We start from the raw sequence: 20,715 nt of genomic DNA, 5'->3' as shown, positions 1-20,715 counted from the left end.
GGGCTCGGCCATCTCTCACAATCTGCTCGCAAACAAAAACACACTACCAAATCTTTTTGCTAGAGTTTAAGCTTTGATACCATGTAAGAAAATAATACAACGTCTGTGCTCAACAGATAACATGATCTCGTACGCAAGAGAGAAAACCAGATAATATGGAGAATCAAAAATTTGATTACTGTAGAATTGATACAATAGATAGCGCTGCCTCCCAACCGTGCGCTCTTGAAAGAAGCTTCGATGGCAAGTTGGAAACAGTAGAGGACGGAGGCTGGATGCTAAGGAATCAGGGTTGCTGTAGCCAGTGATTAAATGGGCTTCACGGGCTTACTCTTATATAGCCACTAGTCGTAGTCAGTTAGGCTCAATTGGGTGACTGACCCAGTCCGCCCAAAACGGTCGATTGGGGGTCAGTTCTGAAATAGGTCACCGACCATACGATAGAACCGGTGCGCAAAACAGAGCAACTAACCTACGGACTCCGTTCGGCCCAAAGCCATCCGAGATCATTTGAGGCTCCAAACGGGCCCCGCAACCCAAGAGTGGGCTGCCCCGGGAAATGCTCCGTCTACCCTCAGTGCAGTCAATCAAGGGATGCCTTCCTGCACTTGCATGTAGCCTAGTTGGCAGTGTGCCAACTCTATTTGAATCCGTCCAGCCATCAGGCTACACATGGCCCCCATCTGGTGTCCAAAACCAGGACCTACCGGATAACTGAGCTACTCAAATGCCTTCTCCTCATATGGGGGGCTTACAAGTAGAGTTAGCTGGTTCTCGCATAGTTACATGAGAGTGGAGCATTGATATCTAACACAAACAAGTATCCACATTGAAAGGTGCAAGAAGATTTGAATCACCCAAAATTAATCCAATTTCTTGGACTCTTGCTCAAAGGAATGGATATGATTGATCTTACTAGATGGACTAGGATAAATTGTAAAGTCCACTATAATTTTGTGCTTAATTTCTTATGACAAACAAAGAAACTATGTCAAGCTATGTTGTTACTACTAGTAGAGCTAGGGAGAACCATTTAAGCAAGATTGCTAGATGAAGGAGGATCTTGAGCAAGGTAAAGGTAACCTTGAGCAAGTTTTTTGTCACAATTTGGGGCTTACCTTCAATATGTGACAAGGCTACACCTCAATAAAACTCTCTGAAGAATTAGCTAGAATAGAAAGTTTTTCAATAGCTAGTGCCAATCATTAAAGCAAAGTTGCATCAATAATAGTTTATTTGAATCTAATTTTTTAATAAGGTCTTGGGAAACAATCATTTGGATAGTTTGATGGAAGCTATCAATTTTAAATATACTGATCAAAACCCGCAACCTATTGAGGGAGTTGGTAATGGGTAGAAAATATCCCAATTAGCTTGCATTGAGGGTCACACAAGGCTTCTTAATAAGGACCTATAATATGCTCACAAGCTTGTGAGTGTGTGATTCTTACTACAGGAAACCATACTAAACCAATTAACATAATTGTCAAGGCTAATTCATTATCGAGTCATTCTATACCCTTAAGTGCAAAAAGATTCATAGTTATAGCAAGTCTTTTGAAATCTAAAGCAACCCCAAACAAACTAAACAATTTAGGTAACAAAATATTATTAAATTATAGCCAAAATAAGCAAAATAATCTAATGAAAGTATGTAAAAATTAGAAGTAACCTTCTATTTCTTAAGATATTTCAAAAAGATTATGATATATCCAAAAAGCTTAATAAGAATTAATAGCCTTTCCTTCTTTTTCAAGAAATATCAGACATTGTATTGTACCCCTTATTATTCAATCAAGTTCCTAAATATAGAGAGTTGAATGCATGCATTTTGAAAAAAACCTATATTTAGAGATCATATCATATATTTAGGCAATTTGAAAAAGTCTGGATGCACTTGAGTTTAAGAATAAAAAGTAACACCATTGGATTACAAACACAGGTCCATATTTCTTGCTTATGTTTGTTGTCAAAGTCATATTTTACAAATCCTTCTTAATATATAATCTTTAGTTTTCTCCCAACACAAGTAACCCTCCATGCAATGAGAAGGTTGAAGTGGAGCTATTGAAGCTGATTTATTTGGATTTCGTCATGGCTACTTGCTAAGGAGGAAACTTTCGCATGTGCAATACTTAACTTTGATGCCCCTGTCTCTTAAGTTAGCCCTTGATCTAATGTCTTATCTTAGTTTACCTACTTTTAGTCAATCGATTCTCAGGTTTGGTATCATAATTAATGGTTTAATCTGTTTCTTGGTATAATTAATAGTGTGTTTTCTTAACTCCATATTCCATTAGTTACTTTTCTAAAATGGATTAGGTTTGAGATGCCTATTGACATGGCATTATAGTCTATAGACCATACCCATGGTTGTTTATTCAATTTGTAGAGGCTAGGGATAGAGTTCTCACTCTCTATAATTTGTTCTAAATGGAGTAAGTTACTCTTACTATTTATTCCAAAGAAAAAGGTTCATTCTTATTAAAATTTTGTAAAACAAAAACTAGCATATGATAATTGGTAAATAAGGATTTTATAAAAAGGGAAAAGTGATGGACTAGTCTTAAATTCTTCAATAGATTATAACCAATCCAATTCCTTCCCATCACTAATCTATTGGCATATTTTAACTTTGAGGTGCTTAAAGCCAACTTCTTAAAGGATTAACCAAATAATAATTAATTAAATTATTAAATGCCAAGCAAGCCTAGAGCTTGCTTTCACTAAGTGTACCAATCACTTGAAAAGTCTGTTTAAATAGTATACCCTTTCTCTCATAAGCTTAGTTTAACAAACTATAAAATAAAACAATAAGGAGTGCATGATAATAAGGAGATAGTGAGTGGCATCAATACAATAGTGACAACAATACAAGTTATCGGGTTTGCGTGTGTGTGTGTGTGTGTGTGTGTGTGTGTGTGTGTGTGTGTAATCCCACCTTTTCACAAAAAGGTTCCTTTCTTTTCCTAAGGTTGGGTGGGTCAATAGTCCCTCTAACCATAGGAAGAGATCTATTGCTGTTAGAGTATCAAGGCTACATAGTATAGAATATGTAAAGAACTTACATATCTATTTGCAAATCTTATAAATATTGATCTTCACTCACAATAACATTTTTCTCAAGAAACCGTAAGATAATATTTTTACTATACCGCTAAGAAAAACCCTTTTTATTAAATTTCATCATGAGGGTAAAAACTTTGGTAAAGGCTTCAAGATTTTGTTGTAAACATATAATATTAGCATCACTAAAGATAGAATGACCTTTGATGCAAATGACTTGGGTCTATTAGCATTTGCATGAATATATTAACCTCATAGTTTTAATGTACTAGTCTTGGTGAGTTCATTATGGTGATTAATAAATTCAAAAATGCCCACTCATGACCCACCTTCTACTACTCTTGCAAAAGTGTTTTTAATTTCTTAAAATTATAAATTAATAAAGCCAAGATATATTTTCTTGGTCATCAAAGTGTGATTGATTCATGAGTATATGTGCATTTGGGACATGAATTAACTATATATCATCCATGTATCTATAAGCATTGCAAAAAACTGACACTTCTTAGATTCTCTCAAGCTTTTTAATAAACTACAATTCAACCCAAAAATAAAAAATTAGATTAAGTAAGTGGACATGCAAGTCCATTGGAATATCCAATACGTGTTTAAATAAAGAGTTGGCTAATGTAACATACATATTCATTAAATGCACATGTAGTAAGTACATATGGAGTTGGATTTAATATAGAGGAATTCCTAGGAGTTGTCTAATCTAACATACATATTCATTAAATGCTCGATTTTTCAATGAAGTCAAGGCCTAGAGAAAGAGTGAAAAATTCCCACAAGGCTTTCTAGTTGAAACAAGAGGGAATATAATATTTGTTTCACTTCTTAATATGTAAGCTTTCATTTTGGTTCTCCCAACTCAAGTAAACCTCTATGTCATGAGGAGGTTGAAATGGAGTTGTTGAAGTTGCATCTATCATGACTTCTTCATGGGTACTTGCTGAGGAGGACCTTTAAACTAGACTACTTCCATTCTAGTTGAAGCCCTCGTCTTAACTCACCCCTTGCTTGACTTGATTTCTTACCTTAGACTTATAGATCCTACTTTCAACCAATTGATTCTTATAGATCCTACTTTCAACCAATTGATTCTTAGGTATGGGATCTTAATGATTGGTTTCATGTGTTCCTAGTTTAGTTAATGGGAGATTAATGGTGTATCAAGTTCTTTTAACCCCTTATGCCATTATTTGCTTTGCAAAAATGAATTGAATTTGATGTGTCTATTTTGTCAATTTCCACACAACTTTGACATCAAACATTAGCAAGAAATGTAACCTCATTTTGTCATCTGATGGTGTTACTTTTATTAGTCAATTGCACCCCTTGTAAAAAGAATTTAAGTTTTTAATTTTTGAAGCATTGCTCTCAGATATAAAGACACAAATCTTTCTGCTAGAAATAGCAATTATAACTATGCACATATTAGTTTAGATAATTTAAACACTAAAATACTTGCCATTTATCTTTTTTGCTTACCTAATGTCACTAGACTGCTATGGACATGGAAAACAATTGTAGATTGGCATTGAAGCCTATCTACTCTCATAATAACATTAAAGATTGTCTACCCCCACATTATCTTTGTGACTACCTTCAACAATTTTGGAATGGGTGATGTCAATTTTGGAAAACATAAAAATGTTGCTACTATTATACTACATAAAATTTTCAATTTGTCTTCTTCTTTCTCCTTGCATGATAAATGTTGTCAAATTTCCTAATATATGATATGATCTCTAAATTTATATTTTTTGTCAAAATGAATGGATTTGTCACACTTTATTTAGGAAATTGATGAATAATGAGAGGTACATTAAAATGTCTAATATTTCTTGGAAAGAAAGGAAGGCTATTAATCCTTATCAAGCCTTTTGTATATGCAATCATTTTTTAGAACACCTTAACAAATGGAAGGTTTCTTCTAATGTTTGCATATTTTCATTGGATAGGTGAGGTACAATTTAATATTATTTATGACCTAGAATGTTTATTCTATTTTTAGTGGCTTTGGATTTGAAGAGCCTTTCTATGACTATGAATCATTTTAACTTGATGGTATAAAATGACTTGATCATGAATAAGCCTTGGTATTTATGGGAATTAGTTTAGTATAGTTTTTGTAAGCAAGAAAGAGTCACACTCAGAAGCTTGTGAGGATTTCAGATATCCTTATCACATAGGCTTGTGTGGCTCTTTTTGTAGGCTAAATCATAGAACCTTGAACTAAAAGAATTGGGTATTTTGAATTGTTAATGGTTCCATAAATGGCTTGCCACGTTGTGCTCACTAGGTTTATGGTAGCTTCCATAAGACTATCCAAGTGATTGATTCCAAAGGACTTACTAAAAATCCAAACTCGAATAAGCTACTATTGATGCAACTTTCAATGTGGATATTTGGGTGTTTCTTGGAAATTTTATCAAATTGTCCAAGGAATTAAGCAGGTAGCATCTTCTCAAGCAGGAAAGCACCAAGCTATTAGTAATGGTATGAAAGAAAAGCTACCCATATAATACTCGCATATGAAAAAGATTTATGATGTTCCATGTTCATCACTAGCTCAATAACAATACCCTTCCACATGGTATAGTTTAAGGGGAATAAGAGGGTTGGAAAGTATCATGTGTAGCATGTAAGAGTAATCAAAACAAGCATTATCTCTTTTCAAAATGATAGTGCAAGAAAGGGAGAGGATGAACATAAAACCTCTTCTTCAACAAACCGCAAAACAAATAGTTTTGTTGATAGAGCTAAACGTGACACGTTTATCCTTAGGGTTTAGGGTTTAGGCCCGTCACAAGAAGCTTTATAAATCTAACTATAGTCCATCTAGTATTTAAAGATAAAAGCAATACATCTTGGAGGGTCAAAAATAGTGAAGTAATCACAAGCTATAAATAAAAACAAAGGGAATGATAGATCTTGAAGTTCATTGGCAGTTGATCAAGGAAGAAGCTCATGTAAACTTATACATATAAGCGTTCAATCAACAATAGATACTATTAATGCTAAATCAATCAACAATTGATGTGTATAAGTGCTTAATCAATAATCGATATGTGTAAGTGTCCAAATGGAAAGGCAACAAAAGTGGCCTGTTTTCCTCTTGGTAGACTACCAAAATTGCCCAATGTTGAATATTGCACAATACATGGCAAAAACTATAAGCTCAGTAGTGCACATTTTTATAAAATGGGATTTAGTAACCACAATAAATCAAAATAAGAGGATTACAAAAGCATGAACGTGAGCCTAGCAATCTTGTAACTTACCAAGCCAGAATTTGAAACAAAACACAAGTGCTATGAGCCACAAGATCAACTCTGTAGAGGAATGCAAGACATACATTATGTGCCCATTTTAGGGCCATATATACCCTAACTATTATCCTTAATATAAAATGCTCAATATCCCATTCCAAATCAAAATTCTCATTCTTATTAAAAAACTATAAAAAGCATAGACTAAACGTATGTTAATTTGAAAATAAGGACTTCATTAAAAGGAAGCAGTTATAGACTAGTCTGAAATTCTTCAATGGACAACATCCCTTCCAATATCTACCACCTCTTATTTATTGGCACCATTTTAAGTTCTAGTAGAAAGGTCAATCAAAGACCTAGGGCTTGATAAACTATCAAATGTTAAGCAAACATGGATCTTGTTTTCACTAAGTGTACTAATTAGTGAAACAGTCTATTTAAAAATTATATAATTCTTCTCATAATCTTAATTTCATGCAATGTTAAATAAAGCAATAAGGGATTCGTTTACCTATGCACAAGAATAAGGTGAGTGAGTGAGTGGTAAAAAGAACATAATGGAAATAGTCCAAGTGATAGATATGCAAGTCTGTATGCATGTGTGTGCACACGTGTTCACACACATTTGTTTAAAGGTGTTTGAGATTTCACTCTTGCAACAAGTAGCATTTTCTTCAAAAGTTTCTTTTTAATTAAGTTTCAATTAACAAGATGTACAAGGCTAAATATAGAGTTCAATCTAGATAATGGCTTCAACACACATTACAGATTCTATTGCAAATTAGGGATATACTATCTACGTCCATCCAATACACAAAACATCTTTGAACTACATAGTGTACATGGCTATAAACAAGTTTCATAAGTCTTAATTGCTTGTTATCATAAGTCAACTTTCAAGTGTAAGACTAGGAGATAGATAAAATAAATAGGTAGACTATATAAAAAAAAGAAAATTGGTAATGATATCAAAGAGATTAGATGGTGGTGGCCATATGTTGTAATGCAAACTTGCCATTATTGCTTTGGATTGAGGTTCTTTTTGACTAATTTGAAAATGTTGTGTTGCTACTAGGGTCCATAACTATGCTTTCACACGAGGTGCATATATTAAGTCAGTCTTATATTTTCAGAACAAAAAAAAAATTACGTTAGAAAGTTATGCAAAGACCAAATGATATACACATTAAACCTTCCAATGTTGCATGAGTCCCACTCATTTGGGGCTCATATGCATTAAATCTCCCAACCTTTATTGCACATGAAAGACCAAATCACATTACATTAAATGTCCTCCCAACCTTGCACAATTCCCACTTAAGGATTGAGCCTTCATTGCTCCACCCATACTCCTCATACAATGTCCTTTTGATTGATGCTATCGGTGAAGGCATTAGAGTTATGCTAGGATTGAGGCAATGCTTCTTTATTGGACACTCCTAGCATGTCGTGGTGGGATGTTTTCAAACATAGACCAACTCACCATTTTTATTGTGGAAGGAATTGACCACTTGCCTACTTTGAATTTTGGGCTAAATGTGGGTAGAAGGTTTCGCAACATGGGTCACACGTATGAAATATGGTTGAAGCACAATACCATCCAAGCAATGCCTATAATGCAAACATGAAACCACGTATACAAAGACAATAGGATGCATATATTTGCCAAGGAAGGTAGTAGATACATGTATTATCTGATCCCAAACAATAAAGAATAGCTTAAAATTATGTGGTGTGTCAATGTGCCTATCCACGCCATGCCATAGCACTATATATCCAAAGGTAGAGGAGTAAATGCAAGCATGTTCAAGATGGTGATGACAATGTTGTGTTTAGCATGGATAAGAAAGCCTACATGACAATAGATTTGTTCCTACATTGACTACGATAGTTTTAGAGCAATTGCCCCTTTGCTATCCCCCATTGAAAGGCATGTATTGATCATGAATGGATGACTAAGAGGGAAATAGGGCTAGTAGTGTGGGAATGGCCATAAGAGCTCTCAATAAATTCCTTACTAAAGAAAAAATTAGTGCTGGTTTGATAGAGACTGGCATTTTGCCTCTCAATTGCAGTGTACGACTCTCATTTTATTAGCCTCATGTAATAACCATGGAGTATGTGGAGAGTGACATTGATGGAAGTATAGTTGATCAAGCCCATGATGCAAGACATGGAGAAATGATGCACACTGACATGGATGGCATTGACAATCAAATTTGTGTCGTCTAATCAAATCATTAGAAGAATATGGTGTAGTTCTAAACTCTCAATAATCATACAAGAGTCTCATAGTAGGTGTGTAGGCATAGTGGTTGTTAAGGGCACAACAACGAAGATGATATTGTAATTTGAGAATCAAAGGTGCATCTAGGTTGCATATGCACGGGCATTTTGTGTAGTATAGCCAAATAATGCATAGGCATTGGAGTCACCACATGCGGGGACACATGATTGCATGCACAAGCATTTTGTGTAGTACATTGAAACCATGCAAGACCAACACACAAATCGAGAGTTTCTACTTCTGAAAGGGTGTGAGGTCTTGCCCTCACCTTGTGTTGTGGCATCTGCTCAAAGTGCAAGTAATGTTTAGACTAATGGCTAAATCCAAACTTTTGTCAACCAGGAGAGGGCATATGTATGCCCAAAGGCCAAATGGAGTTAGGTAAAGGAGGATATGTGAAGACAAGACAAGGATGAGTAACAGAGTGCACGAGGTTGTATGTGATGGCTCGATAAAGATGAGTAACACGGGGCATGAGGGTGTGCAAAGCGCAAAGTGTTAGTAGGCTTCTAGAACTTAGCCTTCTTACATGCGGATGAGTCACAGCTGCTCTAATCCCAAGGACAATGTTTGTATTGCAAAATAGCCTCTATGTTCGGAGATGTAACTAGTGCCCTTTTTTGCCTACTATATAGAGGGCATTTCCACGATTGAGAAAACCAGAACATAATTTGTAGGTTAACCTATTTAGAGTTGTTCTTAGACAAATATCCAACTCACTTGTAGTGGATGTACTAAATGAAAGCGCCTCCGCTAACATTGCAGATTTGCTCAATGTTAAGCATAAAGATAGGGAGAGAGTGCTTGTCGGCCTCTTGCAATTAGCTAGCTTTGCTGGGACATTTTGAGATCTCAAAATGGGCTTGAGGATTTGGTTCCACGTGGTGCAACCTGGAGGTATGCTCTCTCAGAATCACACCAGGAGAATCTTTGACACAAGGAAACACTGATGCCTATCAGTGCAGCATGGTGAATGGCTCATCACGGATGTTGTGTGTGTGCAATCAAATTCCTTCACCATGTGGTATTTTTGTATTAAAATTGAGAGTGCTAGTAGCGCCCCAAGACGGGGTGATCGAGATAGAGCCCTGAGAGCAGCTACCCGCGCTCTCCCCAATGTTGGATGCCCAGCATTTGGATGCTCTATTGGTTGGAGATTGTGATTAATGATGGCATGGCAATGATGTTGCAGGTTCTTTCAGCCAACCGTAAGACAATCAAGGTCTATGGACCAATCAAGCAACTGGGCTAGGCTAGCACAGCTTAAAACGGGGGCTGTTGGGCTAGCATTGCAGTACTAGAAAAATAAGAATATGTGGCAGTCCACAAATCGTGGGGATGTGCAATCTAGCTGCTAGTAAGGCTCTCCACGAATGCTTAAGTGGGGCTTGAACTTTGCATACAAATGGAGACATGTTAGGGCTTACTTGCGTGCCTATTTTTTCCCGAGCTACTTATATCCCAAAAGTTTTTGCCGAATGGCCAGCCTAAAGAGTTTTCGCATTTTAAGTCGTGCTGTTCTTGGCGGGACGTCTGTCAATCAACAACAGCCCTAAAGAGCTTGGAGTGGCGTCTTCTTCATCATTCAACACAAATTCTCCACGAGCATTGCAGCAGGAGCAGCAGGAAGAACAACGGCAGCACCACCACCTCCAGTCCCTTCTTCCTCTGCCCCAGCACGAACCAGTCTCATCAAGTATTCCCCCTTTTTTGAAGAGCTTTCAGCTCTCTTGTTTTTAGGGTTTCGCGATCGCCTCAAAATCTGTACAACATCCGTTCCCGATCTGTGGCCCTCATGGTGCTACTCTCTTTTGTTCTCCATTTGACGCTCCCCTTGATGGCGATGCGCCTGTGACTTACCACGTGTTTAGTTTTGCATGCTTAAATGCCTTACAATAGCTTTCGAGTTCTTGATCCCGGTCATTCCTTACCTTCCAGTAACTCTTATACCGTAGCGCGATGAACAACGATCTATGTGCTTTGTAGTGTGTGCTGACATGAAATGAAAGAAGGCACGTCAGTCTTGCAAAAGATTTTCAGTTCAGGCGTCCTAGAACACAGCTGACTAATGGCATCACGTGGCAGGGCACATTGTTTCACATTGTTGGGGGAGAAGAGCTCATAATTTAACCATTGCTCCGCTTACAACCTCAGCTGTACGCAATTGAATTGCGACTCCCTTTTTTTGCCCAGCAATTTTTCAAAATAACAAATATAGTGTGATTTTAAACCGGATTTTCCTTGCCGCTGGAGTATCTGGCCATCGTTTGGCTCACATGGAGCAGGCCTGCAAGTTTTTTCTGATGTGGCCTCAGGTTCGAATGAAAGTTCCTCCGTTATATTTGAAGCAGAGTTATGGGAAACGGGGAAACGGAAACGGAAATGTTTCGGGATTTTTGAGAGGGGGTGAAATGGGAAAATGCCACGTCATCAAGGGGGTTTACAAAAGGGGGTTTAGAGTAATGCATACACACATTTAGAAGTTTCCGGTCTGAAACGGCGTTGTCTGAGTGGCATTTTAGAATGCCAAATGTATCTCAATCTTTTGCGCCACCACTTTGCCGTGCGAGTCATTCGCCAAAGCTGATTGAGCTTGTGAGAAGCTCATGGCGGAGATAAAAGGACTTTGTATAATGAAGAAACAATAATACGTGAGTCGTAAAGGTTTCAAGAACGACCCTGGAGAGGTAATAATCCAATCATCAAGACGTTCTTGAAGCTCCAATGGTGGAATGGGCTGAAAAGGTTGAAGCATAGCTGTAATCTTTTGCCCAATGGATTTGTAATGCATACCAAGGTCAAATTTTGCAGCAGCCAATGGAGAAGAAAGAGGAAACCCATCATCTTGGATGACATCTGCCACTGAGTGGATGCCTTTTAAACTGAGGTTTGAAACGTTTCAGACCCCCAGAAACGGCGTTTCAGATGCCGTTTCAGCGTTTCGGATCGCCGTTTCAGCTTGCGTTTCGGGTTTCGGGGCTGTTTTGCGTTTCGGGGGGTCTGGCACGGGGGAAACGCCATTTCGGGCCTTTGTTTCGGCGTTTCAGCGTAACTATGATTTGAAGCCATTTCACTTTCGTGTTTGTATTATGGGATGACCAATATGTCCAACTTGCTCGTGGTAATGGTTCAGCTGACGAATTAGACGAGGTGATTGTGAATCAAATGGGCAGTAAATTGGTTTCTCCAGTTGGTTGGTTCTCTTTGCACCTGAACATTTTGGTTTCATTGAATGTATTGCTGATTTATATTATAAGTAATATTCGAGCTACTCTTGCTCAACGCAATGGTTCAGCCCGCGAATCAGACGAGGTGATTGTGAATCAAATGGGCTCAGGCGGGTACATTAAAGTTAAATTTTACAATATCGAGCCATTTGCAGTAAATTGATTTCTCTTGTTGGTTGGTTCTCTTTTCAGCTGAACATTTTGGTTTCAATGAATGCTTGTTAAAAGTATCTGCTGCTGATTTATACTATAAGTAATATTGTTGGGACTCTGAATTATTTGTATTCCTCCAATACTTCAAAGAATCAGAAGCTTAAAGAGAGAGAGAAGATATTCAACAAAGCAAAGTCCATGATGCCCTAATACCAAGGCTGAAGCAGTTTGTACTGTCTATAGGCTAATAATGTCCAATCGTTCAAGGAAATATTTGAACCCAAAACCTTATTTTTCCCACGCGTGAGCCCTACCACCAAGCTACAAAGAAATATTATATGCCCTTTCCTTATAATAGTATTATAAATCCTCCCTCATCCCCCTCCCCCTATGCCTAACACATCCCTCCCTCTTTAATGCTCCTTCCTTCTTTAATTCGACCTCTCCCCTCCCCCCGAGAGACCACATCAACTAATTAATTAATAGGGTTTTCACCGACTAGGGGGGCCCTATTGGCAATGCCTCGCAAGCAATAAATGGCAGGAGCTTTTGCATATTACAGGAATTTTATTGCTTGGAATGATCGTATGCAAGTGAGAGGCTGCGATTATTTGCATAGAGCATGGTGGCTTATAAGCAGACACAACGGCTGTGGTTTGGAAGTCGGTTATTGAAGAGATCATGAGTTTCCTTGCTTACCATATTTCTTCTTGCCCTTATGATTCTCATGATTTTTTATGGGGATTTTTTCTTCTGATTGCCTAGTTTCTGCAAATTGATTTCATTGCGTTGATACAATGGGATACAATGGTTAATGTTTGCAGAACGTTAGATTTTTCATGTCTTCCTTCACAAGCGTGCATAAAATGTCATATTGGATTTGCAGGTGCACAGAGTTCACCCTTCTGCACCCTCCCCCTTTTACTTTGCTTTTGGACTACTTGGTGGTTCTTCCTAGTTTGGTGTGAGGGATTGCATGAATAAGCACACCTCCCATCAAGAAGCACATGCTTTTGTTTTTATTTTTTGGCCACAACTCTCAAAAGCTCAAACATGTGATTTTTAAACTCTCTGAAAAACATGATAGTTTCCCATGAGTAGTAAGCTTTTCAGCCAAGTGTATTTCATTTATTTAGTGTTTGGATGTTCTAGTTCTTTGGTTCTTATTTGTTTGATATGGATAGATTAAGAGCCCTTTTGTAGGGTATTTGGCCACTAATGGACATACACATAAGGCAGTTTTGCAAAACTTGGAAGTTTTGGGGCATAGTTGAGATATCTGTAGCTGTTATGCGTGTGATGAGAAAACTGGTTGAAGGCTCATAGATGGGAAACACACAAAAGCCTTTAGGTGTATCTCTCATCAGTAATTAGAGAACTTTTATTAGTTCAACTTGTTTATGACTCTTTGTTCGTATCTGCAGATTTGCTCCAGCGGTGGGGTGAACTAGTACTTTGCTACAGGAGTGCCAGTATCTTTGTTGGACTTTTAGAGAAGAGCTGGAGGAATATTTCAAACTGAGTGATGGCAGAGCATTTGGCCTCAATTTTTGGGACCGAGAAGGATCGTGTTAACTGTCCATTTTATTTCAAGATTGGTGCTTGTAGGCATGGGGATAGATGCTCTCGTTTGCACAACAGGCCCTCCATCAGTCCAACGATCTTGTTGTCTAATATGTATCAGAGACCTGACATGATGACTCCTGGAATGGTGGACCCACAGGGGCAGAATGTTGATCCTCGCAAAGTCCAGGAGCATTTTGAGGTATTCATTTCCCTTTGCTTGGACCTTGGTGCAGTGTGATGGTGCCTTCATTTATGCAGGAAGCATGATAACATCTGATAGTGAGTGTGCTATTTTAACTGTCTGAACATTGCAAAGCTAGAGTGGAACGAAGTGCTGTATGCTGTCCTGTGCTTTTATTCGCCTTTTTTGAACAGGGTCCATTTCCTCTCGCATAGATTCAGGAAATGTAACGATGAAAGTCTGTTGGATCATAAACATATTACAATATGATAGGCCATGTATGTGGTTCTACATACATTTGTGATTTGTCTGCAGTTTTCAAGCTCTTTTTGATTAACATTCAAGTTTTCAGTGGGCTGCTGGAAGCTTTGATATGACCAATAGTGAAGGAGGCTACTTATCTTATTGTCCCTGGTCCCCTGCAGAAGGTTTCATTCTTTGGGAATTAATAGTGCTAAACTTGCAAAATTAAAGTATGAACAAGTACAGTTTTGATAATTTAAAATGAGAGTTTGTTCTGTTTTAATAGCTCTTCACACATCTAGAAATGTGTCTGTGCTGGATCAACTTATTTTCTGGACAACGAAAGGACTGCTGTTGGAATGCATGGCAAGTTTACTCATCAGTTATTTTTGAAGTTCCAATCTCAGGCAGTTTTTAGTTATCTTTTCATGCAATTATTTTAAGGCACCAAGAGGCAACTTAACTAATAGCACAAATAACAAAGAGGACAAGTGAAAGAAAGTCAAGAAAAATGATGACTAACTTGACTTCTTGTGCAAATGAAACAAATATTTTAGACAAAGTTGCGGTGTAGAGAAAATGAGCTTTTGGTATGAATGTTTGTCACGTGTTTTTGTTGACACAGAGAGAGAGAGAGAGAGGTGTATTGATGTCTTCAAGAGACCTCGCGGGTAAATGTGAGAGAGAGAGAGAGAGAGAGAGAGAGAGAGAGGTATTGACGTCTTCAAGAGACCTCGCGGGTAAATGAGACAAGATACAAGATATATGTAACCCATACAAGCTACTGTGGGCTGAAGCAAAGGGCTCACTAAAGCCTTGTTGGAAATGTCACCTCCCCATCTGTCAGCCCCCATATGAGGAGAGCATGGGGGAGGGAGACCTAGGGCATGTGCCCAAAGAAAAGGTAAGGGGGCAGAGGCAGGGCAGTCCAGCATGACAGGTCGGCCACATGGAGGCCTGGTGGAGCAGCAAAGGAGGCTGCTATGAGGCAGGGACCTGCCTTTATATAGGGATGGGACCTTGCCTTGATTGGAGGGCCAAGGCCCTAGAAGGATGGGCCAAAAAGGCCCCGGTTTGTGAGCTCTTGTAGGGCTGGACCAGCCACAGTCTGGTCGGCCAGAATGGGCAGGCTGGTTGGTTTTTGCTAGCCCCCTGGGGGCCTATAAAAGGAGGGTCTCCAGGCCCTCATTTCACTCTCATTGAGAAGCAAGGCTAACTTCTCAAAAAGGAGGTCAGATTAGATCACTTAGGGTAGAGGGTGCTGGCTTTGCCTCCATACATAGTGCCAGCTCTTCAAGATGCTCTTGGGAAGGAGTAGCAATGCTAAATTTAGAGAGACAAATACAATCAGATATGGTGGTAGAAGGTAGAAATCTTAGGGCATGTTAGAGGGAAAAATCCACATGCAAGGCACATGGCTCTAGCGTCCAATTCAAAAATCAAATCCCCCTATCCTCCTCTTGCCATGAATTAGCCTCCCCTACCCATCACAATATATAATCATATATTTATGTGATATATGCATGTGTAAAGGTATGGTTGTTTAATTCAAAAAATGGGTTGCCTCCAGACATAGTGCCAGCTCTTCAAGATGTTCTTGGGAAGGAGTAGCAATGCTTTAGAGAGAGACAAATACAATCAGATATGCTGGTAGGAGGTACAAGTTATTGGTGCAGTTATACCTACCACTCCAGAGCAAAAGAGATGGGATTCACGTGATGCTTTAGCTTTGCCATGTATTTCTCTTTCAATGAAAAGATTCATCATTCCGCATATCCGGTCGTGTAAGACCTCAAAGGCAGCATGGGATATTTTGGAGAGCATGTATGCAGCATCGGAATGATGCCAGGGTGTCTTTTTTGAAAAGAGAATTGTCTCATACACATATGGAAAAGGGTGACTCCATGTCAGTGCACCTCACAAAGCTACAGGATTTACGAGAGCAATTGCTGAATATTGATGAGATCATTCCTGATTCAGAGATGATTACCACTACTCTGAATTCTCTTCTTGAGTCTTATCTCAGCTTTCATACCTCGCTGAATTTGTCATTGAGGGGGGGTGCAAATCCTCTCAATTTTCACGAGTTGATAGGACTTCTGTTGCAGGAAGAGCAGACCAGGAAAAACATGGCTTCACGAGCAGGTGAACATGCCATGCTTTCAAAATTCAAGCCTAAAGTAAAGGGACAAGCAAAGACATCACCAAATCAGCCTTCCAGTGGTTCAGGACAGCCTTCTCAAAAGGCTAAGGGTGATGCAGGTAAGCCCAAGAAGAAGGGAATATGTCATTATTGCAAAAAGCCAGGTCACTACATTGGAGAATGCAAGAAGAGGCTTGCAAAAGAAAAGAAAAACAGCTCCGGTATGGTTGTTTCAGATTCATCTCCTCATGCATCTGACAATGAGCAAGCTACAACCAACTTTGTGGAGCTTGACTATGCCTTCTTGTCTTGCAGTTCAGACTCTCAGTTGGCTGCTCCGAATAGTACATCCACTTGTCTCTTCAGGAAGTTAAAGCTACCAATCAAGTCCTAGAGGCTAGATTGAGGGTTGTAGATAGGACACTTTAGTCTCCATCTATGCTCCTATTGGAACCAAAGTAGAAATCTTACTTGGCACTCCACTAATGAAATAGAGGGTAAGACTGTGGTACTAGGTGATTTTAACATGGTGGAAGACAAGAAAGGCAGGTGGCAAGGCAAAGGATCAATAATTGGAGGAGCAGGAGGACCAAGAGGACCTGTGTGCTGCAGACCAAGCTTGACAGAGGCTGCCTACCTAGGCTGACATGCAGGGCAGCAAGGTTGAGAAAATCGTTCTTGACGGAAAGTCTACAAACGCTCGAGGTGGAGCACGTGGGCTTGGAGGGTCTCAAAGGTTCTTGATTCTTCTGAACAGCTCTCTATCCAAAAACTTGTAGGGAGGGGAAAGAAAAGGATGCAAATTCCCAAAGTCTACAAACGCTCGAGGTGGAGCACGCGGGCTTGAGTCTAGAGATAGCCAGCAGGTAGGAGGAGTACCTTGTGGTAAGATCAGAGGACCACACCATTGGTGGAACTCTGGATCTATCTCTTTTGTATTGTGTCCATAGCTTTGGACGGAAATATATTTATTTGGTGGTTTCTCTATCTGGCTCGTTCATTGTCTATTGATGAGTCTGCACATCTATTCTATGCACATAAGTTTAAGAAATTTGTGATTCCACACCCCACACCACACTATGTGAGCTCCTGGGCAATTCTATCAGTCTTCCGCTATGCGTATCCTCTGTTGGGTCATTTGTAACAGGCCCTTGCTGAGTGCTAAGTGCTAAGAATGCAAAAAACTGGTACAACTAGTACAAAACATAGTAGGAAAATGAGAGAGAAAGAAAGAAAGAAAGTTTATTAAAGTCTTCGGAAGACCGATGGGTCTATGAGACAGTGAAAAACATGGTACAATTGAGTTGTGGTGGTGGAGCTACTAAACGAGCATCCATACCAATGCAGAATGTAGAAAATGCAAAATGGTAAGTATAACATAGTCATATTGGTGGTCGACTATATATCAATCTCATAATCATCATTGTCATCATCATCATCATCAGGACATCAGGGTGGATGAGGCAATGGAGGCATGAAATCGACGATAGAGTGCTGTCGGCCACTCACATGTGCGGCCTTGGCTTGTCTCCTGGTCATAGCTCTGTGTCTAACAAGGGCTACCGTGACCCCTGTCAGTCGGGCTCCGACTCTAAACAGGGAGGGGATGTCCCCAAGTATGCTCTGCGTGTCAACCCTCTGTCTGAGCTGTCGAGTCACTGGCTTCGGGCCATGGTCATGTGGAGGCCTCGTCTCGTGGGGGTTCATGTGATATGGCTGAAAAAACTCCGTGATAGAGCCTTGGGAGGGATCAGCCAAGGAAAAAGTCTGCTCCTGCGTCCGTGCTCAAAGTATCCTCTCGCAGTGTCTGAGTACCTCATGAATGAAACGTGCCAAACATTGCTGGTCTGGATAGGAGAGGAATCGGGCCAAAATCCCATAGCTATCTCTGAAGAGGCAGTAGAAACGCCCTTAGATCTTATTGTAAATAGGACACCTGAAGATGAAGTGCTCCTCTGTCTCAACCTCCTGCATGTCACATAATGTGCATATGCGCCTCTCTATGGGGAGTCGCTCTGCTTTGCCGTTCTCGATACGAAGTCTATGTAAAGAGACCTGGAGCTGCCCAATAGAGATCCTCAGTGAGTGGGATAAGTAAATCTGCGTGTATCCTGGGGAGTCAATGAAACCCTCCTGTGTGATATGTAAGCAATGATCTCTGTAGAAACTAAACTTCACAGGGAGTTCACTCGGTCCCAACCAGGCCCGAAATGCATAGTACTAGGGAACGGGAACGTTGCAGAAATTCAGGTGTCGGAATGGGAACGTTCTGGGAAGGGGGAATGGGAACCGAAACGCCACGTCATACACGATATGGCTTAAACTATGTTAGAAAATGAAAGAAACTAACATTTGGGTTTGGAAAAGACAACCCCAAGATAGGTGTAAGATGAAACTATCTCGACAGGTGACCCAGCAAATGTGAACGGCTCTTGGCGCATGACGGCTTGAGATGTATCGAAGATCATAACCTTGGTTTTACCTAGGTTGACCTTCAAATCATGAGACTCACAGAAGGACTGTAGTGCGTCAAGGTGTCTTTGGGGCTCCTCTGTTGAGGAAGACAAAAGAGCCACGTCATCTGTGCAAAGCAATATTTGGATCTGCGTTCCCGCAAGAGAGCAACCAGCTCCCCTGTGTCTGCATCACTGTCTCAAGCTCGTTAATGTAGAGACCAAACGAGAGAGAGAGAGAGAGAGAAAGAAAAGAAAGAAAGAAATTTAATTAGAGTCTTCGGAAGACCGATGGGTCTATGAGACTGAAAGAAAGCTTGATACAAATCACAGTAAGGGTGGAGCTACTAAAACGAGCATCATCACCCGTGCTGAATCCTAAGTCTGATCATACATAATTAAATACATCTGGGTATGACAATGAAAAGAAAAAAGACTGGAGCGGAGCGGAATCCTCCGTATGTCATGTTGCCCTAGCTGGTGCATAGCCGGTGATAGAATGCTGGCGTCCGTCAAGGGGTCCCGTGGTCTCGGTCTCCTGGAGGAGGCTCGACGTAAGACCAGAGCTACCGTGACTCCTGTGGGGTGTATCCCGGGTCTAAACAACATAGCCCAACTAATGTGGTCAGCCCTGTTTTACCCCCTTGTACTGAGGAAAGAGTACATTAAACCTTGAGGTGACATCGACCTTCTCATAAAGGCGAGCTGCTTTTGTGCTATAGCTTATGGGCACCTTGATATCCTCCGTACATGCCCAATGCCCATAAACTTTTACGTTGTACTATATCAAAAGCCTTTTAAAAATCCACAAAACAACCCTTGCCAGTGAGATGACTTTCCTCCATAAGCACTCGAATGGTGACAAGAATCAGTATTGCTATGCCATGGTCTGGAACCTGCTTGTCCTCGTGCTCTCTTTCCTGTCGTCTCTGCCCATTTGGTGAGTTTCTGTTCTAAAATGGTGCTGAAGAGTTGTGCCATGGAAGAGCCAACCATTATGGTCCTATAGTTTGTAAGCTGGTTTCTGTCCTCCCCTTCAGATGGGCTGCACCCAGGTTTCTTGCCATTCCCCGAGGGAAACCATCTAGTATGGTCTGATTGAGCAAATTACATATCCATTCCAGCTGACCATTTCGTACGAAGACTTTGTATAAATGGATGCTCAAGTATGTGTGGGTGTGTGGATTTGTATGTGTGAGAGCATATTTTTATACTATGGTCTACACCCACTGTTGGGCGCTGACGACGTTAGTGGGGATGTCATAGTAGCTAGTCCCTGCTATGCATGATGGAGTTTATGGTTTTCAACCTTGTGAGTGACTATCATGAGATTGAAACTGCACTATGTTGTGTTTTTAGAGGATGAGTTTGGGAATGTTCCTGGATTCATCTAGGTATATCAGCACTTCAGGACTAATGGAGTGTATCTGCAGCCTTCCCATTGGCGAGCCTTTTCATTCCCTGTTCCATACTTACCTGGCCGCCTTGCATTCAATATCAAACCTTGGGAGAGGTTCTCTTCCTCTTGCATGGCTTGCTTGTCTTAAAGCATTCAATGGCACTATCAGGAATGACATTTCATAGCTTAAACCATTTTTCCTCTACTGATCCATGCATGCTTGCCCGCGGAGTCTATCATCAAATGCCTCAGCATATTGGGATGCCTTATCCCTATCTGGCCTCAAGTTAGGCATCCTTGCAAATAACCTCCTGGCCTCTTTCTTCATCACAATGTGCATAATACTTAAATGTGAAGAGGTTTGTGGTCGGAGTCTAGCATGAGAGAGTCAATCTTGAAAGACATAATCCGTGAAAGAGCACTTTCATGAACAAGGGCATATGGGTGGTGCGAACAATCCACAGGAGAGATTGGCCATGTGGTGTGACGTCTGCACCACTGTGAGCTGACATTCTAATTTCTATCCCACCCAATTTTTGATGCATTGCCCTCGTCTATCCATAAAGGATTAGAATCAACAATGCTGCTGATGCCTATTTGCGTGCTCCCAATATGAGCATGGAGACCATCACATCCCTGTGATTACAAAAATTTGCAATGTCGGCACAAAGGTCTGCATAGGGGTCTGATCGATCTAGGGAGAATGTGTTATAGTAAAA

The 20,715-nt window shown here is 40.0% G+C and overlaps 1 protein-coding gene and 1 pseudogene across 4 annotated transcripts in view; both read left to right on the top strand.

Annotated features, from left to right (window-relative positions):
* LOC147891749 (uncharacterized) overlaps positions 1-12,021 on the top strand; it is a 19,815-nt pseudogene extending 7,794 nt beyond the window's left edge.
* Positions 10,014-20,715, top strand: part of LOC147891748 (splicing factor U2af small subunit B-like) — a 26,541-nt gene continuing 15,839 nt past the window's right edge. For 2 of the 4 annotated variants that reach the window (XM_087388067.1, XM_087388063.1), the window contains exons 1-3: positions 10,014-10,327; positions 10,717-10,946; positions 13,436-13,776. In XM_087388067.1, the coding sequence (XP_087244193.1) occupies positions 13,537-13,776 (240 nt within the window). In that variant the 5' untranslated portion in view covers positions 10,014-10,327; positions 10,717-10,946; positions 13,436-13,536. The remainder of the gene's footprint in view (positions 10,328-10,716; positions 10,947-13,435; positions 13,777-20,715) is intronic. The other 2 variants (XM_087388066.1, XM_087388065.1) reach the window with 2 other exon arrangements.

The sequence above is a fragment of the Dipteris shenzhenensis genome, chromosome 17, assembly GCF_047967505.1.
Source record: "Dipteris shenzhenensis isolate YYH24624 ecotype China chromosome 17, Dip_SZ_1.0, whole genome shotgun sequence".
Lineage (NCBI taxonomy): Eukaryota > Viridiplantae > Streptophyta > Polypodiopsida > Gleicheniales > Dipteridaceae > Dipteris > Dipteris shenzhenensis.
This window is presented reverse-complemented; position numbering and strand designations above follow the sequence as displayed.